Raw genomic sequence first — 26,347 nt, forward strand, 5'->3', positions numbered from 1 at the left:
AGGGCCGGCCAGGAAATCTTTCCCAGGAGGTGCGGACGGCGGTGGGAAGCTTTCGGCCTTCTCTACCTGGGAGAACCCCTCCCCCCAAGCAGCCTTTCAGGAGCGCCCGCGCGCTGCGGTCTAGAACTCGAGATCGGGGCCCAGCTTTCAGGGTCCAAAAGTGGGAAGAGATCCTTGCTCTTACCTGCGGCTTTTCGAGAGCGGCGGGGAGCCCCGGCCTTGCGGCCGGCAGAAGACGGCCCAGCGCAGTCCGCCATCTGGGAGAGTAGTCTGCCGGACGGGGACAAGCTCCGGCGTCTCGCCCCGAGGCCCCGCCTCCCTACGCGTAGCGCGGGGCGGGGCCAGAAGAGCGGGCTGAGAGGCCGGAGGAGGTGGCGGCGGCTGGGAGAGGCGAGGGATCTGTCAGGTAAGCGGAGTCGTGGAGAGGTTCAGGGTGGCCAGGGCTCGCGGTTGACCGTGAGCCGCGGCGGATTTGGTGCTGCGGGCCGACGAGGCCATGCGAGGTGGTGGAGCCTGCCCACCTAGGCGAGCAGGAATCGGAAGACATGGCTTCCTCTGATGCCGCCCGCACGCGCGCTGGGGTGTTACTCGCCTTCCAGCGCGCTGCCCTGAGGACCGGGCTGACCCGCGCCCCTACTGAGGGCTTGGGGCCGAGCCTTGTCGCCGGGAGAAGCGATGGTCTCCTCCTGAAGGCCGCCGTTGTCTTGTCTCCGTGTGATACAGTAATTTCACTAGCTGGATTGATCACTTTGGGGACTGCAACTCCTAGAGAGAAATGGAATGGAGGGCATCTGAATCTTCACCCCCATAGATAAGCTTGTGTTGCACCCCAGTTTTTGTGAGGTGAGACATTAAAAATAAAAAATCCCCTAATGATTAGAATTTTGATTTCAGGTCCACCTTTTGGAAATTTTTTTTCAGAAAAGAAGTACTTTGCTTTTTAAAAGCCCTTTAGTTCGTATGTGCCTCGCCTCTTGGGAGTGCTCGGGAGTTTGTTTTTTTTCCTTCAAAGTAACTTTCAAAACTATGCTCCTAGAAAACTTAAAAGATGCAATAAGGGCTTCTAAAAAAACACTTTATTTTCTTAGGCAAACATACTAAGATTCAGTAATAACATTTCAACTTTAAAACTTTACATTTTCTCCTAGCATGCTATTGGACCAAAAAACACAACAACAAAAACTTTCCATTTTCTTTATTGTATTTACTAATAATTTATCACACTGAAACATAACTTTTGAATACTTAAGTGTAATATCATGGATAGTTAACAGTGTGTTTTGTATTTGTAGATTTTAGCATCGAAACTAGGAGAAATAGGAATGGCTGTAGAGGAACTTCAGTCTATAATAAAGAGATGTGTAAGTATTTTTTTAATTTTTGTAAAATTAAATACCTTTCAAAATATGGGAAGGGCACAGATTGTTTTTAATTATATTTGTGGTCACTCAAATTGTTTATCTTCTTTAATCCTTGCTTTTTTTGACCTGTAAAGAGCATGAGTGGGGGAGGCAGATTGGATTATTTCTCCAGGTGACATACTTATCTAAATAACCTTTTACATTTTAATCCTGATCCTTTTCATAGATTTCACTGGTACAGTAGATTTCAAGGTCACTTATTAAAGTATTTATTAGGGTAATCCTAATTTTGATACATGTGTTATTTACGTTACATTTATCTAGAATTTAAATAGATTTCCTTTTTTCATAGATAAATCAAGAAGTTATTGTATTTCATTTTCATTTACATATACTTTTTTTGTTGTTTTTTGGTTTTTTTTTTTTTGTCAGCAAATCCTAGAAGAGCAAGACTTTAAAGAAGAGGATTTTGGCCTATTTCAGTTAGCTGGGCAAAGATGCATAGAAGAAGGGCACACAGACCAGCTCTTAGAAATTATTCAAAATGAAAAGAATAAGGTGCGTAGAATCTTGGTGTTTACTTTTCAGTCTTGGGAAGAGAATAATCACATGATGCTATTCATCCAGTCATTTATCCATCAAACATTTAAGAATCTACTTAAATTTTCACAGTAGGGAACTGAAAACAAAAAAAGAATTAGAAATATTTAGGCCAGGCGCAGTGGCTCACGCTTGTAATCCCAGCATTACGGGAGGCCGAGGCAGGCAGATCACTTGAGCCCAGGAGTTTGAGACCAGCCTGGGCAACAGAGTAAGACCCTGTTTCAGAAAAAAAAAAAAAAAAAGAAACAGTCATATACTTGAAGGTGCTTACCATCTGGTCAAACAGATAAACATGTAAACAACTAACAATAATGAGGCAAAATAAATAAGTGCTATAGTTGAAGTAAAGAGTTTTTAGAAGAATCAGAATTACTTCTGGTTTAGGGAGTCCAAAAATGGTGTTTGAGTCATTAATTTACAATGAGAAATATACATATCAAGCAGGCTAAATATTCATTTTGGGTGATCAGCCCATTCTCCTCCAGCCAAATGTGTATGGAAAACCAAATTTTAATTAAAACAGTATTTTATGTGCATAGAATCAGAACAGGAGGAAAGCGATATGTCATTATACTAGCCAGTATCATCCAGTTACAATGGTTTGAAAAATCATCCTCCACAATGGAAAAGGATCTTATTTGTGGATCAGGAATAACTTTTTCCTGGGACACTGTGTTGGCAACAACCTGCCAAATTTTGTGTCTTTGGATACTCCTTATAAGGAAGACGGCTGTGGTTTGGCTCTGTGTCCCCACCCAGATCTCACCTTGAATTGTAATAATCCCTATGTGTCAAGGGTGGGACCAGGTGGAGGTGATTGAATCATGGGGGTGGTTTCCCCATGCTTCTCATGATAGTGAGTGAGTTCTCACGAGGTCTGATGGTTTTATAAGCATCTGGCATTTCTCCTGTTGGCACTCAGTCCCTCTCCTGCTGCCCTGTGAAGAGGTGCCTTCCGCCATGATTGTTAAGTTTCCTGAGGCCTCCCTAGCCATGTGGAACTGCATGTCAATTAAACCTCTTTTCTTTCTAAATTACCCAGGCTTGGGTATTTTTTCATAGCAGCGTGAGAACAGACTAATACAAAGACTATCTCCTTTCTAGGTACACACTCTTTCTTCATTTGCAGTGCTACTTATTTATTAGAAGTTTTCTTTCTTGATATCACAGTGTAATCATGTTGACCTGTGTTTCTCTCCAGGGCATCTTGATTGGATTTGGGGGATTCCTAAAACTTTTTAATCATACATTATTATAGCATCTCTTAGTCATAGTTCAAATGGCTTATACCCTTCTTATTTTTTATTAAAATAGGACATTTTATTTAGTTTTTGATATATGTTTATGATAACTTTGTAACCCCCAATATAATAAATTTTATGTTTTTTAAACTCTTCTTGATTTTTTTCTAATTGTGTTCTCAGAGGATAACCTTCTAAAGTACTTAGCTTTTAGCTAATAATAAAAAAATTAATAACAACTAATATTTATTGCATATTTACATGTACCAGATGCTGTCTTTAGTCCTTTACATTTACTAACTTAATTAGTCTCTCCAAAATCTCAGAAGGTAGGTGTTCATTTTGTAACTGAAAGGTTAAATGACTTGCCCAAAAGTAAGTCAACTTTTATGTAACATCCAAGATTCAGACCTGTGTAGCATGGTTTTGGAGCTCCTAACCACTCTGCTCTACCTCTGGTTAGTGCTGTATGGCGTATGGTTTTAGGGTAGAATACAGGGGATTGTTTGATTGAGAGGGTGAGGCATCAAAAATGACTGGGTTTCTAGCCTCTAAAAGGATAACATATGATATCAAACAGAAAAAGGCAACCTAAGTAGAGGGAAAAGTTTCCTAAAGGAACAAGTGAGTTGACTTTTAGAAATTTTGAGTTTAAGTACAGCAGTCAACTGGAAAATAAGGTTTTGAGCTCAGTAGAGATAGAGGAATTAAGATGTAGATCTCTGAGACACATATCTGTGAGACTTTAATTACCTAAAGATTGGGTAATTGAAGCATTGAGGGGTGAAAAAAAAAACAAGAATTTACCTGAGTTCACATAAAAGGGGCAGAAGAGAAGAGGCCCAAGATCCCATCTTGAAGAATTTAAGAAACAGAGAGAAGAGGCCTGCCAAGGAGATGAGGATCAGCACCACATCAGTGAGGCAGAAGGAAAAGGGAAGTATAAACAAAGTATTTTTCAGGCATTGCATGCCTCAGCATTTTATTTTTAGCATGCTTCTGAATAGCCAATGGGATAGATTTAAACATTGTGAGGCTTAGTCTTAATAGTTTGAGAATCACCTTTGCAATATGTGGTCAGCTAAATGCAAAGGTTCAGATATTGATAAGACAATGTTCAAAACTGACTACAGGCTGGGCACAGTGGTTCATGCCTATAATCCCAGCACTTCGGGAGGCCGAGGCGGGTGGATCACCTAAGGTCAGGAGTTCGAGACCAGCCTGGCCAACATGGTGAAACCCTGTCTCCACAAAAAATGCAAAAATTAGCCAGGTGTGATGGCACGCCCCTGTAATCCCAGTTACTCGGGAGACTGAGATGGGAGGATTGCTTGAACCCAGGAGGTGGAGGCTGCAGTGAGCCAAGATCGTACCACTGCACTCCAGCCTGGGAAACAGTGAGACCCCATCTCAACAACAACAACAAAAAACTGACTACAATTTAATTTTCTTGCCAGGTGACACTATCAAAATTGACCAAGATTTACTATTATCTTCAACTATAAGAGTGAATTAAAGAAAAAAAATAAAAATAAAAAGATTTACTATTTACTGCTTTGTGAGAGACCATTCACATACTATTTATTACAGTATATTATAATTGTTGTAGTTATTGTTAATCTCATAAATTAAACTTTGTCACAGATATGCATGTATAGTATTTATATATAGCGTTTGGTACTATTCATGGTTTCAGGCATCCACTGGGGGTCCTGGAATGTACCCTCTGCAGATAAGTGGGGAGACTACTGTATCCTATACTCTATTTTTATTATCTTACAAGACTGGGGTCAAGATGAGGTATTATAGGTGTCATTTTGTCTTCTTCCTAGATCAACTTTTTAAAAAAAAATTCTAATTTTTGTGGGTACATAGAAGGCATATATATTGATGGGTACATGAGATGTTTTGATACAGACATGCAATGTGAAATAAGAATATCATAGAGAATGGGGTATCCATCCCCTCAAGCATTTATCCTCTGTGTTACAAACAAACCAATTATACTCATTTAGTTACTTTAAAATGTACAATTAGTTATTGACTATAGTCACCCTGTTGTGCTATCAAATAGTAGGTCTTATTCATTACTTATAACTTTTTTTTTTTTTTGGTACCCATTAGCCATCTTCCCTGCTTCCCACTGCCATTTGCAGCCTCTGGTAACCATCCTCCTACTCTCTATGTCCATGAGTTCAGTTGTTTTGGTTTTCAGATCCCACAAAAAAGTGAGAACATTCAATGTTTTTCTGTGCCTGACTTCTTTCACTTAACATAATGGTCTATAGTCCCATCCATGTTATTGCAAATGACAGGATGTTGTTCATTTTTATGGCCAAATAGTACTCCATTGTGTATGTGTACCACATTTTCATTATCCATTCATCTGTCGATGGACACTTAGGTTGCTTCCAAATCTGAGATATTGTAAACAGTGCTGCAATGAACATGGGAGTGCAAATATCTCTTCAATATAGTGATATCCTTTATTTTGGGTATATACCCAGCAGTGGGATTGCTGGATCATATGGTAGCTCTATTTTTGTATTTTTTGAGGAACTGCCAAACTGTTCTCATTAATGGTTGTAGTAATTTACATTCCTACCAACAATATCTGAAAAAATAAATAAAAAAAATTAGCCGGGCGTGGTGGCGGGCACCTGTAGCCCCAGCTACTTGGGAGGCTGAGACAGGAGAATGACGTGAATCCAGGAGGTGGAGCTTGCAGTGAGCTGAGATCGCGACAATATATATCGCAACAATATGTGAGGGTTTCCTTTTCTCCATATCCTTGCCAGCATTTGTTATTGACTGTCTTTTGGATATAAGCCATTTTAACTGGGGTGAGATGATATCCCATTGTAGTTTTGATTTGCATTTCTCTGATCATGATGTGCACCTTCTTTTCATATGCTTGTTTGCCATTTGTATGCCTTTTGGGAAATGTCTATTCAAATCTTTTCCAATTTTTTTTATCGGATTATTAGATTTTTTTCCTTTAGTGTTGTTTGAGCTTCTTTTCTATTCTGGTTATTAATCCCTTGTCAGATGGGTTAGATCTGCTTTTTCTTTATTTATATATTTTTTTGAGATAGGGTCTGTCTCTGTCACCCAGGCTGGTTTGCGGTGGTGTGATCACAACTCACTGCTACCTCTGCCTCCCAGGCTGAAGCCAAACTCCCACTCATCCTCCCAAGTAGCTGGGGCTACAAGCATGTGCCACCAGACCCAGCTAATTTTTGTATTTTGTACACAGGGTTTGGCCATGTTGCCCAGGCTGGTCTTGAACTCCTGAGCTCAAGTGATCCGCCCACCTCAGCCTCCCAAAGTGTTGGGATTACAGGCATGAGCCACCATGCTTTAAAAAAAAAAAGATGGGGTGCAGTGGCTCACGCCTGTAATCCCAGCACTTTGGGAGGCTGAGGTGGGCAGATCATGAGGTCAGGAGATTGAGACCATCCTGGCTAACACGGTGAAACCCCATCTCTACTAAAAAAAAAAAAAAAAAAAATACAAAAAATTAGCTGGGCGTGGTGGCGGGTGCCTGTAGCCCCAGCTACTTGGGAGGCTGAGACAGGAGAATGACGTGAACCCAGGAGGCAGAGCTTGCAGTGAGCCGGGACAGCGCCACTGCACTCCAGCCTGGGCAACAGAGTGAGACTCAGTCTCAAAATAAATAAATAAATAAGAATGTATTTAACTTTGAAAAATAGAGACAGGGTCTCACTAGGTTGCCCAGGCTGGTCTCAAACTCCTGGGCTCAAGTGATCCTCCTGCCTCAGCCTCCTAAGGTGCTGGGGTTAGAGACGTGAGCCACTGCACCCAGCCAACCACCGTGCTTTTAAAGAAGGATTCTAGAATGTAAACTCTAGGAGGGTAGTGATCTTATCCAGTGTGTTCCTCACTTTATTTCTAACCCTTAGTATATTATAGTGTAGGCTTGGTAAATACTGATGAGTTAAAGTACAAAGCAGGCCAGAGAAGTGGAATACATTGTTGATACTTTTGAGAATCAGTGGTTTTGATAATGAATGTGAATTAGTCATTATAAAGATAAACTTTTACTTGTATGGTAAGCATTCTGAAATATCTTTGAACATAGAAGCCACTTGCATGTAGGAGAGAAAATTAATGAAGTTGTATCCCTTCTTTTTTATATAAATTACAATGATTATATTTAGAGACTCCAAGGAGCTTTAAAAGGTACATAAGCATTGGCTGGATTTCCATAGACAATATAAAATTGTCTATGGAAGTTAAGTACCTGTATTAAGCAAATTAACTCTCTTGTTGGAAATAGAGGCACTATTTAAATCTTGGGAAACACCAACTTGCCTGATAAAAAGTAAAGACCCTTTTGCCTTTCCTCAGTGAACATATTAAAAACTATTTAAAAATGTTGATGTCTGTTAGTAGCCAGCCCTGGAAAGTCTGTGGTGAAATGTCATAGGCCTCACTTGTCTCATCTTCCTATTTTAAAGACAATTCTGAGCTCTTCCAAGATAGGAAAGCACACTGTGAGAGTCCTATAGATGGCAGTGTTTGCTTTACTCTGAAAATGTTTTTACAGGTCATCATCAAGAATATGGGCTGGAATCTCGTTGGTCCTGTTGTTCGATGCCTTTTGTGTAAAAATAAAGAGGATAATAAAAGAAAAGTTTATTTTTTGATCTTTGATTTATTGGTAAAGGTAAGTTAACAAAACAAGATTCTCTTTATCATAACACACAGCAGTATTTTATAATTCCCTGTAATGTTTATTGTTTGGTAAGAAAGCTTTTGGTTCATGAAAGTACATGCAGAAAGGAACTCGTTGGAGAAAAGACCCAGTCTTATTGATTGGATAGGCAATTCCATTTCAGGATTTCCCAAATTTTCTGGATAAAAGAATCATCTAACCTCATATTAACCTCATATCAGACCCATTGATTCAGCATCTCCAGGGAGAGACCTGGGAAGCTATATTTTAACAAGTAGCCTTATTGTATAGATGTGGAATACAAGCTTTAGAGAGGTAGTTCAAGGTCACATTTATCTTTTGGCAACATTGGAACTAGAATTAAAATCTCAGTCCTCTTTCCTTTGTGGTGTGTTCCCTAAAAGAAAATGGAAGGCCTAGAATACAAGTGATTAAAATGGAAGTAGGAATAGGGTAGAACACAGATCAGTTGTGACTAACAACCTTAGAAAGAGACCCTGGGTAAAAGGCTAGTAGAGTTTAAAGTCAATATTTGATGGCTAAGAAAGATAAATTCTGAGAAAAAGGATATTATAAGAAACTGCTTAGTGATCAGTGCGAATATACCCAAATATATATTGGAAGGAGAGCTCCATCTGTATGAGTTATTGACTATGGGAGCTGGGAGCTTTTAAAAAACCAGTCAAGTGAGATGATAAGATATGGCCAGTCAGAAAGCAATGCAAAGTTTTACCTGTTCAAAAAATACAAAAGAGATTCCAGACTAGTCTAAATAGGCTTGCAGCATGGGATTGAAAGGTCCCACCTGCTGGAGCCCCTGGGAATCTATTAAGGCAATTTCAGAGTAGACAGGTGAAGCTCAAAGGAAACCTGAGCTTAAAGATCCACTGACTTCTTGCTTCTTTTTAGTTTTAGAGTTACTTGACCATCACAGATTCTGTGTTTTGCTCGTGCATATTTTTTCAACAATTGTATAAATAATTTTAATGTTAAGCAAAAACATAATTGTGTAATATTTTGTCAATATATGCCTTCTTAAAAATAGTAATAATGTGGCTTTAAATACAACTTGTATTAAACAGGTTCAATTGTGAATATTTTTATAGTTATGCAATCCAAAGGAATTATTGTTGGGTTTGCTTGAACTGATTGAAGAGCCCTCTGGAAAACAGATATCCCGAAGTATTCTTCTTTTGCTCCAGCCATTACAAACAGGTAATGAGAATTTTGATATCAGAGTACTTGTTGTATCTCTAAGTGCCTTGATGGTTACCCCAAAATGTCAATACTACACCAAAGTAAAGTTTACAGCCAATTAGTGAGTACTCTGCTTGAACCAATAGTAGCAATGCCAATGTGAATCCTGCTGCTCATAGAAAGATTGTAGTATCTGGCCAGAGTGGGTACCCAGTAAATATTCTGTTGAATGTCATACTATTTTTCATGTGCTATATTGAAACCTATACCTTTTTGCCTAACCTTCCTATCTGCTGCTTAAATCTAGAATTTTCTCTCTAAACATGTTTCAAGGATTACCTCTGTGGTGTCTGCAGTACTAAATCTGATAGCATTATGGTAGTCCAGAAGAGTATCAGGCAAGGCATTGCTCAGCCTCTGCTTTGGGAGGTTGGATTGGGCATAGCAAAGGTACTACTGAAGAATGAAACGAGGAGCTATGGGATGATGAGGCTCCATGGCTGAGTGCAGTAACAGTATTGGTAGGTAATGGGTCTTGGCAACCAAGACAGACAGTATCCATGGGAAGAGGTTATTTTTCATTTTAGGAAATTCGTTTATCTCACAATCTGATAGAGGGACCTAGAATCAGAAATTAAATTTGTTTTAAATATGAATGCCTACCAGCTTCATACTACCTGTAATATTCAGTCTTCTAGGGAAAAAAAATCTAATAATACCACCTCCTATTTGTATAGTGCTTTATAGTTTACAATACACTCATATTTTCTGCTTATAACAACCCAAAAACATGGAAAGAACATGTTTCTGTCTTAAGTACATAGCCTGTTACACATAGTCTGTTATAAACATAACCTAAACAACATTTCATGGCAAGATGCTGTATTATTTTGTGCACAACTAAGAAGAAAAAAACACTGCCAATTAGACTGTGATGTGTCATCTTGATTCAAGAGTTGTTAAAATGTAGGAGGAGGAAGTGTCTTATAATTCCACTTTGCTGACTTCCTTGTCCCATGTTTAGCTTACTTGATGAGCGACAACTTGATCTCTGTTTTAGTGATTCAGAAACTTCATAACAAGGCATATTCAATTGGATTAGCATTGTCTACCCTTTGGAATCAGCTGTCTCTTCTTCCTGTTCCATACTCAAAAGAACAAATACAAATGGATGACTATGGCCTTTGTCAGTGTTGCAAGGCCTTAATAGAGTTCACTAAGCCTTTTGTGGAAGAAGTCATTGATAACAAAGAAAACTCACTGGAAAATGAAAAGTTAAAGGATGAATTACTGAAATTGTAAGTATAATTTTAAGAACATCTCACAGTGGACTTTAGTAATTGATAGTTTAGTTATTTTATGTTTCTTCACTTTGTTTGACATGTAAATAGAAATCTAGTTTCAGATTTTGAATTTTAGAAGAATGTGGGGTTCAGTTGATACAGCATGGGAACTTGAGACATTTATATTTTAAAAAATTATAGGCCAGGTGTAGTGGCTCACACATGTAATCCCATCACTGTGGGAGACTGAAGTGAGAGGATTGCTTGGGGCCAGGAGTTTGAGACCAGCCTTGGCAACATAGTGAGACCCCCATCTCTACAAAAAAATTTAAAAATTAGCTAGATGTAGTGGCATATACCTGGAGTGCTACTACTTTGGGAAGCTGAGGCTAGAGGATGGGTTGAATCCAGGAGTGTGAGGCTGCAGTGAATGATGATTGGCCACTGTACTCCAGTCTGGGCAACAGAGCAAGACCCTGTCTTTAAGAAATTAATTAATAAAATAAAATAATTATAAAACCAAAATCCATTCATTTACTTTATATTCTTCTTTGTATTGCCTTATTCATCATAGTAAGTGAATAATGAAAGCGGGGGAAATAGATACATGTAGCTCAGGGTGAGTGTGGGAAATAGATATAGGTAGCTCTGTGGAGAAATTGTGTTTTACTCTTTCAAAGGAAGCAGCAGAAAGACCACCAGACAGAACATCCAACTGGACCACAAAAATAGTAGTAGAGTATCCACCCAATAGCATTCCCTCCATGGGTACTATAGACTAAACATCTACTATTCAATATGGCTGTAGCACTTGACATATGGCTGGTCCAAATTCAGATATACTTTAAGTATAAAATATCCCCTGGATCTTGAAGACTTGTTATTAAAAAAAAAAAAACAGTAAAATACCTCAATAATTTTTATATTGATAACATGTTGAAATGACAATATTTCAGATATATTGGGTTAAGATTATTAAAATCATCTCTCCCATTCTTACTACTTTTTTCATGTGTCTACTAAAAGATCTTAAATTATATATGGGGCTATGTTATATTTCTGTTGGACAGTGATAGACTAGATTAATTACATGGACCAGTAATTTTTAAATTTTGGCTACTTGGGAGGCTGAGGCAGGAGGATCACTTGAGGCCCAGCCTGGGCAACATAGCAAGACCTTGTCTCTAAAAAATAGAATATAAAATAATATTTTAATTTTGGAGACTAATACTATTTTTAGCTTCCTACTTGTCAGGTTAGGACATTTAAAAAAAAATTTACAGCCAGACGTGGTGGCTCGCGCCTGTAATCCTAACACTTTGGGAGGCCAAGCTGGGAGATTGCTTGAGCTCAGGAGTTTCAGACCAGCCTGGGCAATATAGTGAGACCCTGTCTCTACAAAAAATAAAAAAGTTAACTGGGCACGGTGGTGTGTGCCTGTAGTCCCAGCTACTTGGGAGGCTGTGGCAGGAGGATCCTTTGAGCCCAGGAATTTGAGGTTACAGTGTGCTATTATTGTGCCACTGTACTCCAGCCTGGGTGACAGAGACCCTGTCTCAAAAAAAAAATTTTTAACAATTAAAAAACCCATTATTTCATAAAAGAAAAGGTATTTTAACTAAAGAAATAGGAAAGGCTTAATCACAGAATAAAGTTTGGTTTTCTAAATAAGACAAATAGAGCTGTGTGAAAAAATGACTGTATTTCCTGATTTTTTCTTTGAACTAATGAAAACAACATCATAGACTAGCACCAGCCCTCAAACATTCAGAATTCAATGGAATAGTTCAGATGTAGAAGTCAGTCTTAGCATGTTGAGTCTAGCAAGGTGTTCTCATGTTCTCCCCATTACTAGTACGAACGACATTACATCACCAGTTTTATAGACCATTGAGTTATTGATGCTTGTCTTAATCCATTTGTGCTGATATAACAGAATACCTAAGACTGGGTGATTTATAATGAATAGAAATTCATTGGCTCACAGTTCTGGAGGCTGGGAAGTCTACAATTAAGGCACTGGCATCTGGCAAGGGCCTTCTAGCTGTGTCATAATGTGGCTGAAGGTAAAAGGGCAAAAGGCAAAAGTGGGCTGAACTTGCCCTTTTATAACAGCATTAATCTCATCCGTGAGAGTGGAGCCCCCTTGGCCTAATTCCCACCTCCTTATGGCAGTTAAATTTCAACATGAGTTTTGGAGAGCAGAGTCATTCAAACCATAGCAGTGCCTATGTTATTTTTCAAGTAAAATTAATTTAGATTTGAAGACCTAGGGATTTTATACTTGGAAGTGTTGATTTCATAGTTACCTATTTCTTATGCCTTAGTTGTTTCAAAAGCTTGAAATGCCCTTTGCTGACAGCACAATTCCTTGAACAGTCTGAAGAAGGTGGAAATGATCCTTTCAGGTATTTTGCATCAGAAATAATAGTAAGTACAGCTAATTTAATCTGCTATAATCTCAAATGTTATCCCACTATATTCTCAGTACTGCACATGTAAATCGATACATTCATTAATAAAGAAATATGTATTTTCTGTAGAACACACATAAACAAAAGATGGAAAATAAAACAGCAATAATTTTATTATCCAAAGATAAATATTAACATCCTCCAGGCTTTTTTCTTATATACTTATTTATAATAATACATATATATATAAATTTTTCAAAGATTTTATACATATATATATATATATACACACTCTTGTAATCTGCCTTTTTCCTCTTTGACAGTATATTATGAATATTTTTCCATTGGCTTAATAGTGTTCCATGGTGTGAACTTAGTATAATGTATTTCACCTGTGCCATATAGTTCGACATTTGGATTGTTTCTAATTTTTCATTATTGTAGGACAACTCCAAGTTTCTTTTTTTAACTGTTAAGTCTATGCTAAGTAACCTAGTAATTAAATTTTTGCATACTTTTCAAATTATTTCTTTAAAACTCCTAGAGTGGAAATTCCATGCCCCGTGATAAATATTTTCAAAATAGCTCCATATTTAAGTAAATTTTATTTTAAAAGCAATTTGGCTTTATGCATCAATAGTATTTTAAAATGTGCTCAGATTCTGTATTAGAGAAATAATCTGAAATATTAAAAAATTTATTTTAAGTTGATGTTTCTGAATTTCCAAAGAGAAAGTCCATGTGGCTGTGTAGTTTTCTTCAGCCATGTTCAGCTACATGAGTGCAGGTGCAGCATAGGAGTAACATTTGGTTTAATTAGGGTGGGGTTTTGAGAACAGGGTAAGTTGCAGAGAGCAAGAGGGGGGCAAGGGATTGAGCATGTATGTAAGGTGATTTCTTTTTCAATGGTACTTTAAGTTCTAGGGTACATGTGCACAACATGCAGGTTTGTTACATAGGTATACATGTGCCATGTTGGTTTGCTGCACCCATCAACTCATCATTTACATTAGATATTTGTCCTAATGCTATCCCTCCCTCAGCCCCCTACGTCCTGACCGGCCGTGGTGTGTGATGTTCCCCACCCTGTGTCCTTGTGTTCTCATTGTTCAACTCCTACCTATGAGTAAGAACATGCGGTGTTTGGTTTTCTGTTCTTGTGATAGTTTGCTTAGAATGATGGTTTCCAGCTTCATCCATGTCCCTGCAAAGGACATGAACTCATCTTTTTTTATGGCTGCATAGTATTCCATGGTATATATGTGCCACATTTTCTTAATCTAGTCTATCATTGGACATTTGGGTTGGTTCCAAGTCTTTGCTATTGTGAGTAGTGCCACAGGAAACACACGTGTGCATATGTCTTTATCATAGAATGATTTATAATCTTTTGGGTATATGCCCAGTATTAGGATGGCTGGGTCAAATGGTATTTCTAGTTCTAGATCCTAGAGGAATCGCCATACTGTCTTCCACAATGGTTGAACTAATTTACACTCCCACCAACAGTGTAAAAGCATTCCTATTTCTCCACATCCTCTCCAGCATCTGTTGTTTCCTGACTTTTTAATGATCGCCATTCTAACTGGCGTGAGATGGTATCTCACTGGTTTTGATTTGAATTTCTCTGATGACCAGCGATGATGAGCATTTTTTCATGTCTGTTGGCTGTATAAATGTCTTCTTTTGAGAAGTGTCTGTTCATATCCTTTGCCCACTTTTTGATGGGGTTGTTTTTTTCTTGTAAATTTGTTTAAGTTCTTTGTAGATTCTGGATATTAGCCCTTTGTCAGATGGGTAGATTGCAAAGATTTTCTCCCATTCTGTAGGTTGCCTGTTCACTCTGATGATACTTTCTTTTGCTGTGCAGAAGCTCTTTAGTTTAATTAATCCCATTTGTCTATTTTGGCTTTTGTTGCCGTTCCTTTTGGTGTTTTAATCATGAAGTCCTTGCCCATGCCTATGTCCTGAATGGTATTGCCTAGGTTTTCTTCTAGGGTTTTTATGGTGTTAGGTCTTACATTTAAGTCTTTAATCCATCTTGAGTTAAGTTTTGCATAAGGTGTAAGGAAGGCATCCAGTTTCAGCTTTCTACATATGGCTAGCCAGTTTTCTCAGCACCATTTATTAAATAGGGAATCCTTTCCCCATTGCTTGTTTTTGTCAGGTTTGTCAAAGATCAGATGGTTGTAGATGTGTAGTGTTATTTCTGAGGCCTCTGTTCTGTTCCATTGGTCTATATATCTGTTTCGGTACCAGTACCAATCTGTTTTGGTTACTGTATCCTTGTAGCATAGTTTGAAGTCAGGTAGCTTGATGCCTCCAGCTTTGTTCTTTTGGCTTAGGATTGTTTTGGCTATACGGGCTCTTTTTTGGTTCCATATGAACTTTAAAGTAGTTTTTTCCAATTCTGTGAAGAAAGTCAGTGGTAGCTTGATGGGGATAGCATTGAATCTGTAAATTACTTTGGGCAGTATGACCACTTTCATGATATGGATTCTTCCTATTCATGAGCATGGAATGTTCTTCCATTTGTTTGTGTCCTCTTTTATTTTGTTGAACAGTGGTTTGTAGTTCTCCTTGAAGAGGTCTTTCACATCCCTTGTAAGTTGGATTCCTAGCTATTTTATTCTCTTTGTAGTAATTGTGAATGGGAATTCACTCATGATTTGGCTGTCTGTTTATTATTGGTGTATAGGAATGCTTATGATTTTTGCATATTGATTTTGTATCCTGAGACTTTGCTGAAGTTGCTTAGCGGCTTAAGGAGATTTTGGGCTGAGACAATGGGGTTTTCTAAATATACAATCATGTCATCTGCAAACAGGGACAATTTGACTTCCTCTTTTCCTAATCAAATACTCTTCATTTCTTTCTCTTGCCTGATTGCCCTAGCCAGAACTTCCAACACTGTGTTGAATAGGAGTGGTGAGAGAGGGCATCCTTGTCTTGTGCCAGTTTTCAAAGGGAATGCTTCCAATTTTTTGTCTATTCAGTATGATATTGGCTGTGGGTTTGTCATAAAAGCTCTTATTATTTTGAGATACGTTCCATCAATACCTAGTTTATTGAGAGTTTTTAGCATGAAGGGCTGTTGAATTTTATCCAAGGCGTTTTCTGCATCTATTGAGATAATCATGTGGTGTTTGTCGTTGGTTCTGTTTATGTGATGGATTACGTTTATTGATTTGCATATGTTGAACCGGCCTTGCATCCCAGGGATGAAGCCGACTTGATCGTGGCGGATAAGCTTTTTGATGTGCTGCTGGATTCAGTGTTTTATTGAGGATTTTCACATCAATGTTCATCAGGGAGATTGCCCTAAAATTCTCTTTTTTTGTTGTCTCTCTACCAGGCTTTGGTATCAGGATGATGCTAGCCTCCTAAAATGAGTTAGGGAGGATTCCCTCTTTTTCTATTGATTGGAATAGTTTCAGAAGGAATGGTACCATCTCCTCTTTGTACCTCTGGTTGAATTCGGCTGTGAATCTGTCTGGTCCTGGACTTTTTTTGGTTGGTAGGCTATTAATCATTGCCTCAATTTCAGAACCTGTTATTGGTCTATTCAGAGATTCAACTTCTTTTTGATTTAGTCTTGGGAGGGTGTATGTGTCCAGGAATTTACCCATGTCTTCTAGATTTTCTAGTTTATTTGCATAGAGGTGTTTATACTATTCTCTGATGGTAGTTTGTATTTCTGTGGGATCGGTGGTGATATCCCCTTTATCATTTTTTATTGCATCTATTTGATTCTTCTCTCTTTTCTTCTTTATTAATCTTGCTAGAGATCTATGTATTTTGTTGATCTTTTCAAAAAACCAGCTCCTGGATTCATTGATTTTTTTGAAGAGTTTTTTGTGTATCTATCTCCTTCAGTTCTGCCCTGATCTTAGTTATTTCTTGCCTTCTGCTAGCTTTTGAATTTGTTTGCTCTTGCTTCTCCAATTCTTTTAATTGTGATGTTAGGATGTCAATTTTAGCTCTTTCCTGCTTTCTTTTGCGGGCATTTAGTGCTATAAATTTCCCTCTACTCACTGCTTTAAATGTGTCCCAGAGATTCTGGTATGTTGTGTCTTTGTTCTCATTGGTTTCAAAGAACATCTTTATTTCTGCCTTCATTTCGTTATATACCCAGTAGTCATTCAGGAGCAGGTTGTTCAGTTTCCATGTAGTTGTGCAGTTTTGAGTGAGTTTCTGAATCCTGAGTTCTAATTTGATTGCACTGTGGTCTGAGATACAGTTTGTTGTGATTTCTGTTCTTTTACATTTGCTGAGTAGTATTTTACAACCAATTATATGGTCAATTTTAGAATAAGTGTGATATGGTGCTGAGAAGAATGTATATTCTGTTGATTTGGGGTGGAGAGTTCTGTAGATGTCTGTTAGGTCCACTTGTTCCAGAGCTGAGTTCAAGTCCTGGATATCCTTGTTAACCTTCTGTCTCATTGGTCTGTGTAATATTGACAGTGGGGTGTGAAAGTCTCCCATTATTATTGTGTGGGAGTCTAAGTATCTTTGTAGGTCTCTAAGGACTTGCTTTATAAACCTGGGTGTTCCTGTATTGGATGCATATATATTTAGGATAGTTAGCTCTTCTTGTTGAATTGATCGCTTTACCATTATGTAGTGGCCTTCTTTGTCTCTTTTGATCTTTGTTGGTTTAAAGTCTGTTTTATCAGAGACTAGGATTGCAACCCTTGCTTTTTTTTTGTTTTCCATTTGCTTGGTAGATCTTCCTCCATCTCTTTATTTTGAGCCCATGTGCATCTTTGCATGTGAGATGGGTCTCCTGAATACAGCACACCGATGGGTCTTGACTCTTTATTCAGTTTGCCAGTCTGTGTCTTTTAATTGGAGCATTTAGCCCATTTACATTTAAAGTTAATATTGTTATGTTTGAATTTGATCATGTCATTATGATGATAGCTGGTTATTTTTTCTGTTAATTGATGCAATTTCTTCATAGTGTCACTGGTCTTTACCATTTGGCATGTTTTTGCAGTGGCTGGTTCCGGTCATTCCTATTCATGTTTAGTGCATCCTTCAGGAGCTCTTGTAAGGCAGGCCTGGTGGTGACAAAAATCTCTTAGCATTTGCTTGTCTGTAAAGGATTTTATTTCTCCTTCACTTATGAAGCTTAGTTTGGCTGGATATGAAATTCTGGGTTGAAAATTCTTTTCTTTAAGAATGTTGAATATTGGCCCCCACTCTCTTCTGGCTTGTAGGGTTTCTGCCGAGAGATCCGCTGTTAGTCTGATGGGCTTCCCTTTGTGGGTAACCTGACCTTTCTCTCTGGCTGCCCTTAACAGTTTTTCCTACACTTCCACCTTGGTGAATCTGACAATTATATGTCTTGGGGTTGCTCTTCTCAAGGAGTGTCTTTGTGGTGTTCTCTGTATTTCCTGAATTTGAATGTTGGCCTGCTTTGCTAGGTTATGGAAGTTCTCCTGGATAATATCCTGAAGAGTGTTTTCTAACTTTGTTCCATTCTCCCTGTCACTTTCCGGTGCACCAATCAAACATAGATTTGGTCTTTTCACATAGTCCCGTATTTCTTGGAGGCTTTGTTCGTTTCTTTGCACTCTTTTTTCTCTAATCTTTTTTTTTTTTTTTTTTTTTTTTTCTTTTTTTTTCTTTATTATTATTATTATTATTATTATACTTTAGGTTTTATGGTACATGTGCGCAATGTGCAGGTAAGTTACATATGTATACATGTGCCATGCTGGTGCGCTGCACCCACCAACTCGTCATCTAGCATTAGGTATATCTCCCAATGCTATCCCTCCCCCCTCCCCCCACCCCACAACAGTCCCCAGAGTGTGATGTTCCCCTTCCTGTGTCCGTGTGTTCTCATTGTTCAATTCCCACCTATGAGTGAGAATATGCAGTGTTTGGTTTTTTGTTCTTGCGATAGTTTACTGAGAATGATGATTTCCAATTTCATCCATGTCCCTACAAAGGACGTGAACTCATCATTTTTTATGGCTGCATAGTATTCCATGGTGTATATGTGCCACATTTTCTTAATCCAGTCTATCATTGTTGGACATTTGGGTTGGTTCCAAGTCTTTGCTATTGTGAATAATGCCGCAATAAACATACGTGTGCATGTGTCTTTATAGCAGCATGATTTATAGTCCTTTGGGTATATACCCAGTAATGGGATGGCTGGGTCGAATGGAATTTCTAGTTCTAGATCCCTGAGGAATCTCCACACTGACTTCCACAAGGGTTGAACTAGTTTACAGTCCCACCAACAGTGTAAAAGTGTTCCTATTTCTCCACATCCTCTCCAGCACCTGTTGTTTCCTGACTTTTTAATGATTGCCATTCTAACTGGTGTGAGATGGTATCTCATTGTGGTTTTGATTTGCATTTCTCTGATGGCCAGCGATGGTGAGCATTTTTTCATGTGTTTTTTGGCTGCATAAATGTCTTCTTTTGAGAAGTGTCTGTTCATGTCCTTCGCCCACTTTTTGATGGGGTTGTTTGTTTTTTTCTTGTAAATTTGTTGGAGTTCATTGTAGATTCTGGATATTAGCCCTTTGTCAGATGAGTAGGTTGCGAAAATTTTCTCCCATTTTGTAGGTTGCCTGTTCACTCTGATGGTAGTTTCTTTTGCTGTGCAGAAGCTCTTTAGTTTAATTAGATCCCATTTGTCAATTTTGGCTTTTGTTGCCATTGCTTTTGGTGTTTTAGACATGAAGTCCTTGCCCATGCCTATGTCCTGAATGGTATTGCCTAGGTTTTCTTCTAGGGTTTTTATGGTTTTAGGTCTAACATTTAAGTCTTTAATCCATCTTGAATTGATTTTTGTATAAGGTGTAAGGAAGGGATCCAGTTTCAGCTTTCTACATATGGCTAGCCAGTTTTCCCAGCACCATTTATTAAATAGGGAATCCTTTCCCCATTTCTTGTTTTTGTCAGGTTTGTCAAAGATCAGATACTTGTAGATATGTGGCATTATTTCTGATGGCTCTGTTCTGTTCCATTGATCTATATCTCTGTTTTGGTACCAGTACCATGCTGTTTTGGTTACTGTAGCCTTGTAGTATAGTTTGAAGTCAGGTAGTGTGATGCCTCCAGCTTTGTTCTTTTGGCTTAGGATTGACTTGGCGATGCGGGCTCTTTTTTGGTTCCATATGAACTTTAAAGTAGTTTTTTCCAGTTCTGTGAAGAAAGTCATTGGTAGCTTGATGGGGATGGCATTGAATCTGTAAATTACCTTGGGAAGGATGGCCATTTTCATGATATTGATTCTTCCTACCCATGAGCATGGAATGTTCTTCCATTTGTTTGTATCCTCTTTTATTTCCTTGAGCAGTGGTTTGTAGTTCTCCTTGAAGAGGTCTTTCACATCCCTTGTAAGTTGGATTCCTAGGTATTTTATTCTCTTTGAAGCAATTGTGAATGGGAGTTCACTCATGATTTGGCTCTCTGTTTGTCTGTTATTGATGTATAAGAATGCTTGTGATTTTTGCACATTGATTTTGTATCCTGAGACTTTGCTGAAGTTGCTTATCAGCTTAAGGAGATTTTGGGCTGAGACAATGGGGTTTTCTAGATATACAATCATGTCATCTGCAAACAGGGACAATTTGACTTCCTCTTTTCCTAATTGAATACCCTTGATTTCCTTCTCCTGCCTAATTGCCCTGGCCAGAACTTCCAACACTATGTTGAATAGAAGTGGTGAGAGAGGGCATCCCTGTCTTGTGCCAGTTTTCAAAGGGAATGCTTCCAGTTTTTGCCCATTCAGTATGATATTGGCTGTGGGTTTGTCATAAATAGCTCTTATTATTTTGAGATACGTCCCATCAATTCCTAATTTATTGAGAGTTTTTAGCATGAAGGGTTGTTGAATTTTGTCAAAGGCGTTTTCTGCATCTATTGAGATAATCATGTGGTTTTTGTCTTTCGTTCTGTTTATATGCTGGATTACATTTATTGATTTGCGTATATTGAACCAGCCTTGCATCCCAGGGATGAAGCCCACTTGATCATGGTGGATAAGCTTTTTGATGTGCTGCTGGATTCTGTTTGCCAGTATTTTATTGAGGATTTTTGCATCAATGTTCATCAAGGATATTGGTCTAAAATTCTCTTTTTTTGTTGTGTCTCTGCCAGGCTTTGGTATCAGGATGATGCTGGCCTCATAAAATGAGTTAGGGAGGATTCCCTCTTTTTCTATTGATTGGAATAGTTTCAGAAGGAATGGTACCAGCTCCTCCTTGTACCTCTGGTAGAATTCGGCTGTGAATCCATCTGGACCTGGACTTTTTTTGGTTGGTAAGCTATTGATTATTGCCACAATTTCAGCTCCTGTTATTGGTCTATTCAGAGATTCAACTTCTTCCTGGTTTAATCTTGGGAGGGTGTATGTGTTGAGGAATTTATCCATTTCTTCTAGATTTTCTAGTTTATTTGCATAGAGGTGTTTGTAATATTCTCTGATGGTAGTTTGTATTTCTGTGGGATCGGTGGTGATATCCCCTTTATCATTTTTTATTGCATCTATTTGATTCTTCTCTCTTTTTTTCTTTATTAATCTTGCTAGCGGTCTATCAATTTTGTTGATCCTTTCAAAAAACCAGCTCCTGGATTCATTGATTTTTTGAAGGGTTTTTTGTGTCTCTATTTCCTTCAGTTCTGCTCTGATTTTAGTTATTTCTTGCCTTCTGCTAGCTTTTGAATGTGTTTGCTCTTGCTTTTCTAGTTCTTTTAATTGTGATGTTAGGGTGTCAATTTTGGATCTTTCCTGCTTTCTCTTGTGGGCATTTAGTGCTATAAATTTCCCTCTACACACTGCTTTGAATGCATCCCAGAGATTCTGGTATGTTGTGTCTTGGTTCTCGTTGGTTTCAAAGAACATCTTTATTTCTGCCTTCATTTCGTTATGTACCCAGTAGTCATTCAGGAGCAGGTTGTTCAGTTTCCACGTAGTTGAGCGGTTTTGAGTGAGATTCTTAATCCTGAGTTCTAGCTTGATTGCACTGTGATCTGAGAGACAGTTTGTTACAATTTCTGTTCTTTTACATTTATTGAGGAGAGCTTTACTTCCAAGTATATGGTCAATTTTGGAATAGGTGTGGTGTGGTGCTGAAAAAAATGTATATTCTGTTGATTTGGGGTGGAGAGTTCTGTAGATGTCTATTAGGTCCGCTTGGTGCAGAGCTGAGTTCAATTCCTGGGTATCCTTGTTGACTTTCTGTCTCGTTGATCTGTCTAATGTTGATAGTGGGGTGTTAAAGTCTCCCATTATTAATGTGTGGGAGTCTAAGTCTCTTTGTAGGTCACTCAGGACTTGCTTTATGAATCTGGGTGCTCCTGTATTGGGTGCATATATATTTAGGATAGTTAGCTCTTCTTGTTGAATTAATCCCTTTACCATTATGTAATGGCCTTCTTTGTCTCTTTTGATCTTTGTTGGTTTAAAGTCTGTTTTATCAGAGACTAGGATTGCAACCCCTGCCTTTTTTTGTTTTCCATTTGCTTGGTAGATCTTCCTCCATCCTTTTATTTTGAGCCTATGTGTGTCTCTGCACGTGAGATGGGTTTCCTGAATACAGCACACTGATGGGTCTTGAGTCTTTATCCAGTTTGCCAGTCTGTGTCTTTTAATTGGAGCATTTAGTCCATTTACATTTAAAGTTAATATTGTTATGTGTGAATTTGATCCTGTCATTATGATGTTAGCTGGATATTTTGCTCGTTAGTTGATGCAGTCTCTTCCTAGTCTCGATGTTCTTTACATTTCGGTGTGATTTTGCAATGGCTGGTACCGGTTGTGCCTTTCCATGTTTAGCGCTTCCTTCAGGAGCTCTTTTAGGGCAGGCCTGGTGGTGACAAAATCTCTCAGCATTTGCTTGTCTGTGAAGTATTTTATTTCTCCTTCACTTATGAAGCTTAGTTTGGCAGGATATGAAATTCTGGGTTGAAAATTCTTTTCTTTAAGAATGTTGAATATTGGCCCCCACTCTCTTCTGGCTTGTAGGGTTTCTGCCGAGAGATCCGCTGTTAGTCTGATGGGCTTCCCTTTGATGGTAACCCGACCTTTCTCTCTGGCTGCCCTTAACATTTTTTCCTTCATTTCAACTTTGGTGAATCTGACAATTATGTGTCTTGGAGTTGCTCTTCTCGAGGAGTATCTTTGTGGCGTTCTCTGTATTTCCTGAATCTGAATGTTGGCCTGCCTTGCTAGATTGGGGAAGTTCTCCTGGATAATATCCTGCAGAGTGTTTTCCAACTTGTTTCCATTCTCCCCGTCACTTTCAGGTACACCAATCAGACGTAGATTTGGTCTTTTCACATAGTCCCACATTTCTTGGAGGCTTTGCTCGTTTCTTTTTATTCTTTTTTCTCTAAACTTCCCTTCTCGCTTCATTTCATTCATTTCATCTTCCAGGGCTGATACCCTTTCTTCCATTTGATTGCATCGGCTCCTGAGGCTTCTGCATTCTTCACGTAGTTCTCGAGCCTTGGTTTTCAGCTCCATCAGCTCCTTTAAGCACTTCTCTGTATTGGTTATTCTAGTTATACATTCTTCTAAATTTTTTTCAAAGTTTTCAACTTCTTTGCCTTTGGTTTGAATATCCTCCCGTAGCTCGGAGTAATTTGATCGTCTGAAGCCTTCTTCTCTCAGCTCGTCAAAGTCATTCTCCGTCCAGCTTTGTTCCGTTGCTGGTGAGGAACTGTGTTCCTTTGGAGGAGGAGAGGTACTCTGGTTTTTAGAGTTTCCAGTTTTTCTGCTCTGTTTTTTCCCCATCTTTGTGGTTTTATCTACTTTTGGTCTTTGATGATGGTGATGTACAGATGGGTTTTTGGTGTGGATGTCCTTTCTGTTAGCTTTCCTTCTAACAGACAGAACCCTCAGCTGCAGGTGTGTTGGAGTACCTGGCCGGCCGTGTGAGGTGTCAGTCTGCCCCTGCTGGGGGGTGCCTCCCAGTTAGGCTGCTCGGGGGTCGGGGTCAGGGACCCACTTGAGGAGGCAGTCAGCCCGTTCTCAGATCTCCAGCTGCGTGCTGGGAGAACCACTGCTCTCCTCACAGCTGTCAGACAGGGACATTTAAGTCTGCAGAGGTTACTGCTGTCTTTTTGTTTGTCTGTGCCCTGCCCCCAGAGGTGGAGCCTACAGAGGCAGGCAGGCCTCCTTGAGCTGTGGTGGGCTCCACCCAGTTCAAGCTTCCAGGCTGCTTTGTTTACCTAAGCGAGCTTGGGCAATGGCGGGCGCCCCTCCCCCAGCCTCGCTGCCGACTTGCTGTTTGATCTCAGACTGCTGTGCTAGCAATCAGCGAGACTCCATGGGCGTAGGACCCTCTGAGCCAGGTGCGGGCTATACTCTCCTGGGGCACCGTTTCCTAAGCCCGTCGGAAAAGCACAGTATTCGGGTGGGAGTGGCCCGATTTTCCAGGTGCGGTCTGTCACCCCTGGAAGGGGAACTCCCTGACCCCTTGCGCTTCCCGAGTGAGGCAATGCCTCGCCCCTGCTTCGGCTGGCGCACGGTGCACTCACCCACTGACCTGCGCCCACTCTCTGGCACTCCCTAGTGAGATGAACACGGTACCTCAGATGGAAATGCAGAAATCACCCGTCTTCTGCGTCGCTCGCGCTGGGAGCTGTAGACCGGAGCTGTTCCTATTCGGCCATCTTGGCTCCTCCCCCCCTTCTCTAATCTTGTCTTCTTGCTTTATTTCATTAATTGGATCTTCAGTCACTGATACCCTTTCTTCCACTTGATCAAATCAGCTACTGAAGCTTGTGCATGCGTCATGAAGTTCTCGTGCCATGGTTTTCAGCTCCATCAGGTCATTTAAGTGCTTCTCTACACTGTTTATTCTAGTTAGCTATTTGTCTTACCTTTTTTCAAGGTTTTTAGCTTCCTTGTGATGGGTTAGAACATGCTCCTTTAGCTCAGAGAAGTTTGTTATTACCGACCTTCTGAAGCCTACTTCTGACAACTCCTCAAACTCATTCTCCGTCCAGTTTTGTTCCCTTGCTGGCGAGGAGCTGTGATCCTTTGAAAGAGCAGAGGCGCTCTGTTTTTTGGAATTTTCAGCTTTTCTGCTCTGGTTTCTCCCCATCTTTGTGGTTTTATCTACCTTTGGTCTTTGATGTTGGTGACCTACAGATGGGGTTTTGGTGTAGATGTCCTTTCTGTTGATGTTGATGCTATTCTTTTCTGTTTGTTAGTTTTCCTTCTAACAGACCTCTCAGCTGCAGGTCTGTTGGAGTTTGCTAGAGGTCCACTCCAGACCCTGTTTGCATGGGTATCACCAGTGGAGGCTGCAGAACAGCAAATGTTGCTGCCTGATCCTTCCTCTGGAAGCTTTGTCCCAGAGGGGCACCCGCCTGTTTGAGGTGTCTGTCGGCCCCCTACTGGGAGGTGTCTCCCAATCACGCTACGCGGGGGTCAGGGACCTGCTTGAGGAGGCAGTCTGTCCACTGTCGGAGCTCGAATGCCATGCTGAGAGAACCGCTGCTCTCTTCAGAGCTGTCAGACGGATGTTTAAGTCTGCAGAAGCTGTCTGCTGCCTTTTGTTCTACTATGCCCTGTCCCCAGAGGTAGAATCTATAGAGGCGTAGGCCTTGCTGAGTTGCAGTGGGCTCCGCCCAGTTTGTGCTTCCAGGCCTCTTTGTTTACACTGTGAGCTTCTAAAGCCTTAGCATTGGTGGACGCCCCTTCCCCTGTCCAGCTGCAGCCTCGCAGGTCGATCTCAGACTGCTGCGCTAGCAGTGAGCAAGGCTCCATTGGTGTGGGACCCACCAAGCCAGGCATGGGAGGGTATCTCCTGGTCTGCCGGTTGCTAAGACTGTGAGAATAGCACAGTATTTGGTCAGGAGTGTACCGTTTCTCCAGAAACAGTCTGTCACGGCTTTCCTTGGCTGGGAAGGGGAAATTCGCTGCCCCTCGCACTTCCCGGGTGAGGCAATGCCCCACCCTGCCTCAGCTTGCCCTCCGTGGGCTGCACGCACTGTCCAACCAGTCCCAGTGAGATGAACCAGGTACCTCAGTTGGAAATGCAGAAATCACTGGTCTTCTGCGTTGATCTCGCTGGGAGCTGCAGACCTGAGCTGTTCCTATTTGGCCATCTTGGAAGTGATTCCTTTTTTTTTTTTTGGTGACAGTCTCGCTCTGTTGCCCAGGCTGTGGTTCAATGACATGATCTCAGCTCACTGCAACCTCCACCTCCTAGGTTCAAGCAATTCTCCTGCCTCAGCCTCCCAAGTAGCTGGGATTACAGGCACCTGCCACCACGCCTGGCTAATTTTTTGTATTTTTGGTAGAGTTGGGGTTTTGCCATGTTGGCCAAGCTGGTCTCAAACTCCTGACCTCAGGTGATCCACCTGCCTCAGCCTCCCAAAGTGCAGGGATTACAGGCATGAGCCACTGTGCTCAGCCGCAAGGTGATTTTAATGTACAAAGTGACTTTAATGATGGACATAGAATTTAAGCTGGGTAAGGAGTAAAGTTAGGACATACTAAATGCAAGAGACAGTGAAAAGGTGATTGGGTCATTAGGTTGTAGAACCTGGTGTGGGTGACAGA

The 26,347-nt window shown here is 40.0% G+C and overlaps 2 protein-coding genes across 10 annotated transcripts in view; one reads left to right on the forward strand and one right to left on the reverse strand.

The window, feature by feature from the left end:
• The window catches only part of RPAP2 (RNA polymerase II associated protein 2), a 138,126-nt gene extending 137,804 nt beyond the window's left edge, over positions 1 to 322 (reverse strand). For 5 of the 6 annotated variants that reach the window (XM_009247636.4, XM_054519551.2, XM_009247641.4 and 2 more), the window contains exon 1: positions 185 to 322. In XM_009247636.4, the coding sequence (XP_009245911.2) occupies positions 185 to 257 (73 nt within the window). In that variant the 5' untranslated portion in view covers positions 258 to 322. 6 annotated transcript variants of the gene reach the window in all.
• The window catches only part of GLMN (glomulin, FKBP associated protein), a 63,468-nt gene continuing 37,385 nt past the window's right edge, over positions 265 to 26,347 (forward strand). For all 4 annotated transcript variants that reach the window (XR_656301.4, XM_063728405.1, XM_002810603.5 and 1 more), the window contains exons 1-7: positions 265 to 406; positions 1,293 to 1,361; positions 1,794 to 1,919; positions 7,776 to 7,895; positions 9,011 to 9,119; positions 10,162 to 10,399; positions 12,712 to 12,814. Coding sequence is in view for 3 of the 4 variants with exons in the window: in XM_063728405.1 (XP_063584475.1) it covers positions 1,323 to 1,361; positions 1,794 to 1,919; positions 7,776 to 7,895; positions 9,011 to 9,119; positions 10,162 to 10,399; positions 12,712 to 12,814 (735 nt within the window). In the remaining variant the exon portion in view is untranslated. The remainder of the gene's footprint in view (positions 407 to 1,292; positions 1,362 to 1,793; positions 1,920 to 7,775; positions 7,896 to 9,010; positions 9,120 to 10,161; positions 10,400 to 12,711; positions 12,815 to 26,347) is intronic.

Source organism: Pongo abelii, chromosome 1, assembly GCF_028885655.2.
Source record: "Pongo abelii isolate AG06213 chromosome 1, NHGRI_mPonAbe1-v2.0_pri, whole genome shotgun sequence".
In the NCBI taxonomy this organism is placed as follows: domain Eukaryota; kingdom Metazoa; phylum Chordata; class Mammalia; order Primates; family Hominidae; genus Pongo; species Pongo abelii.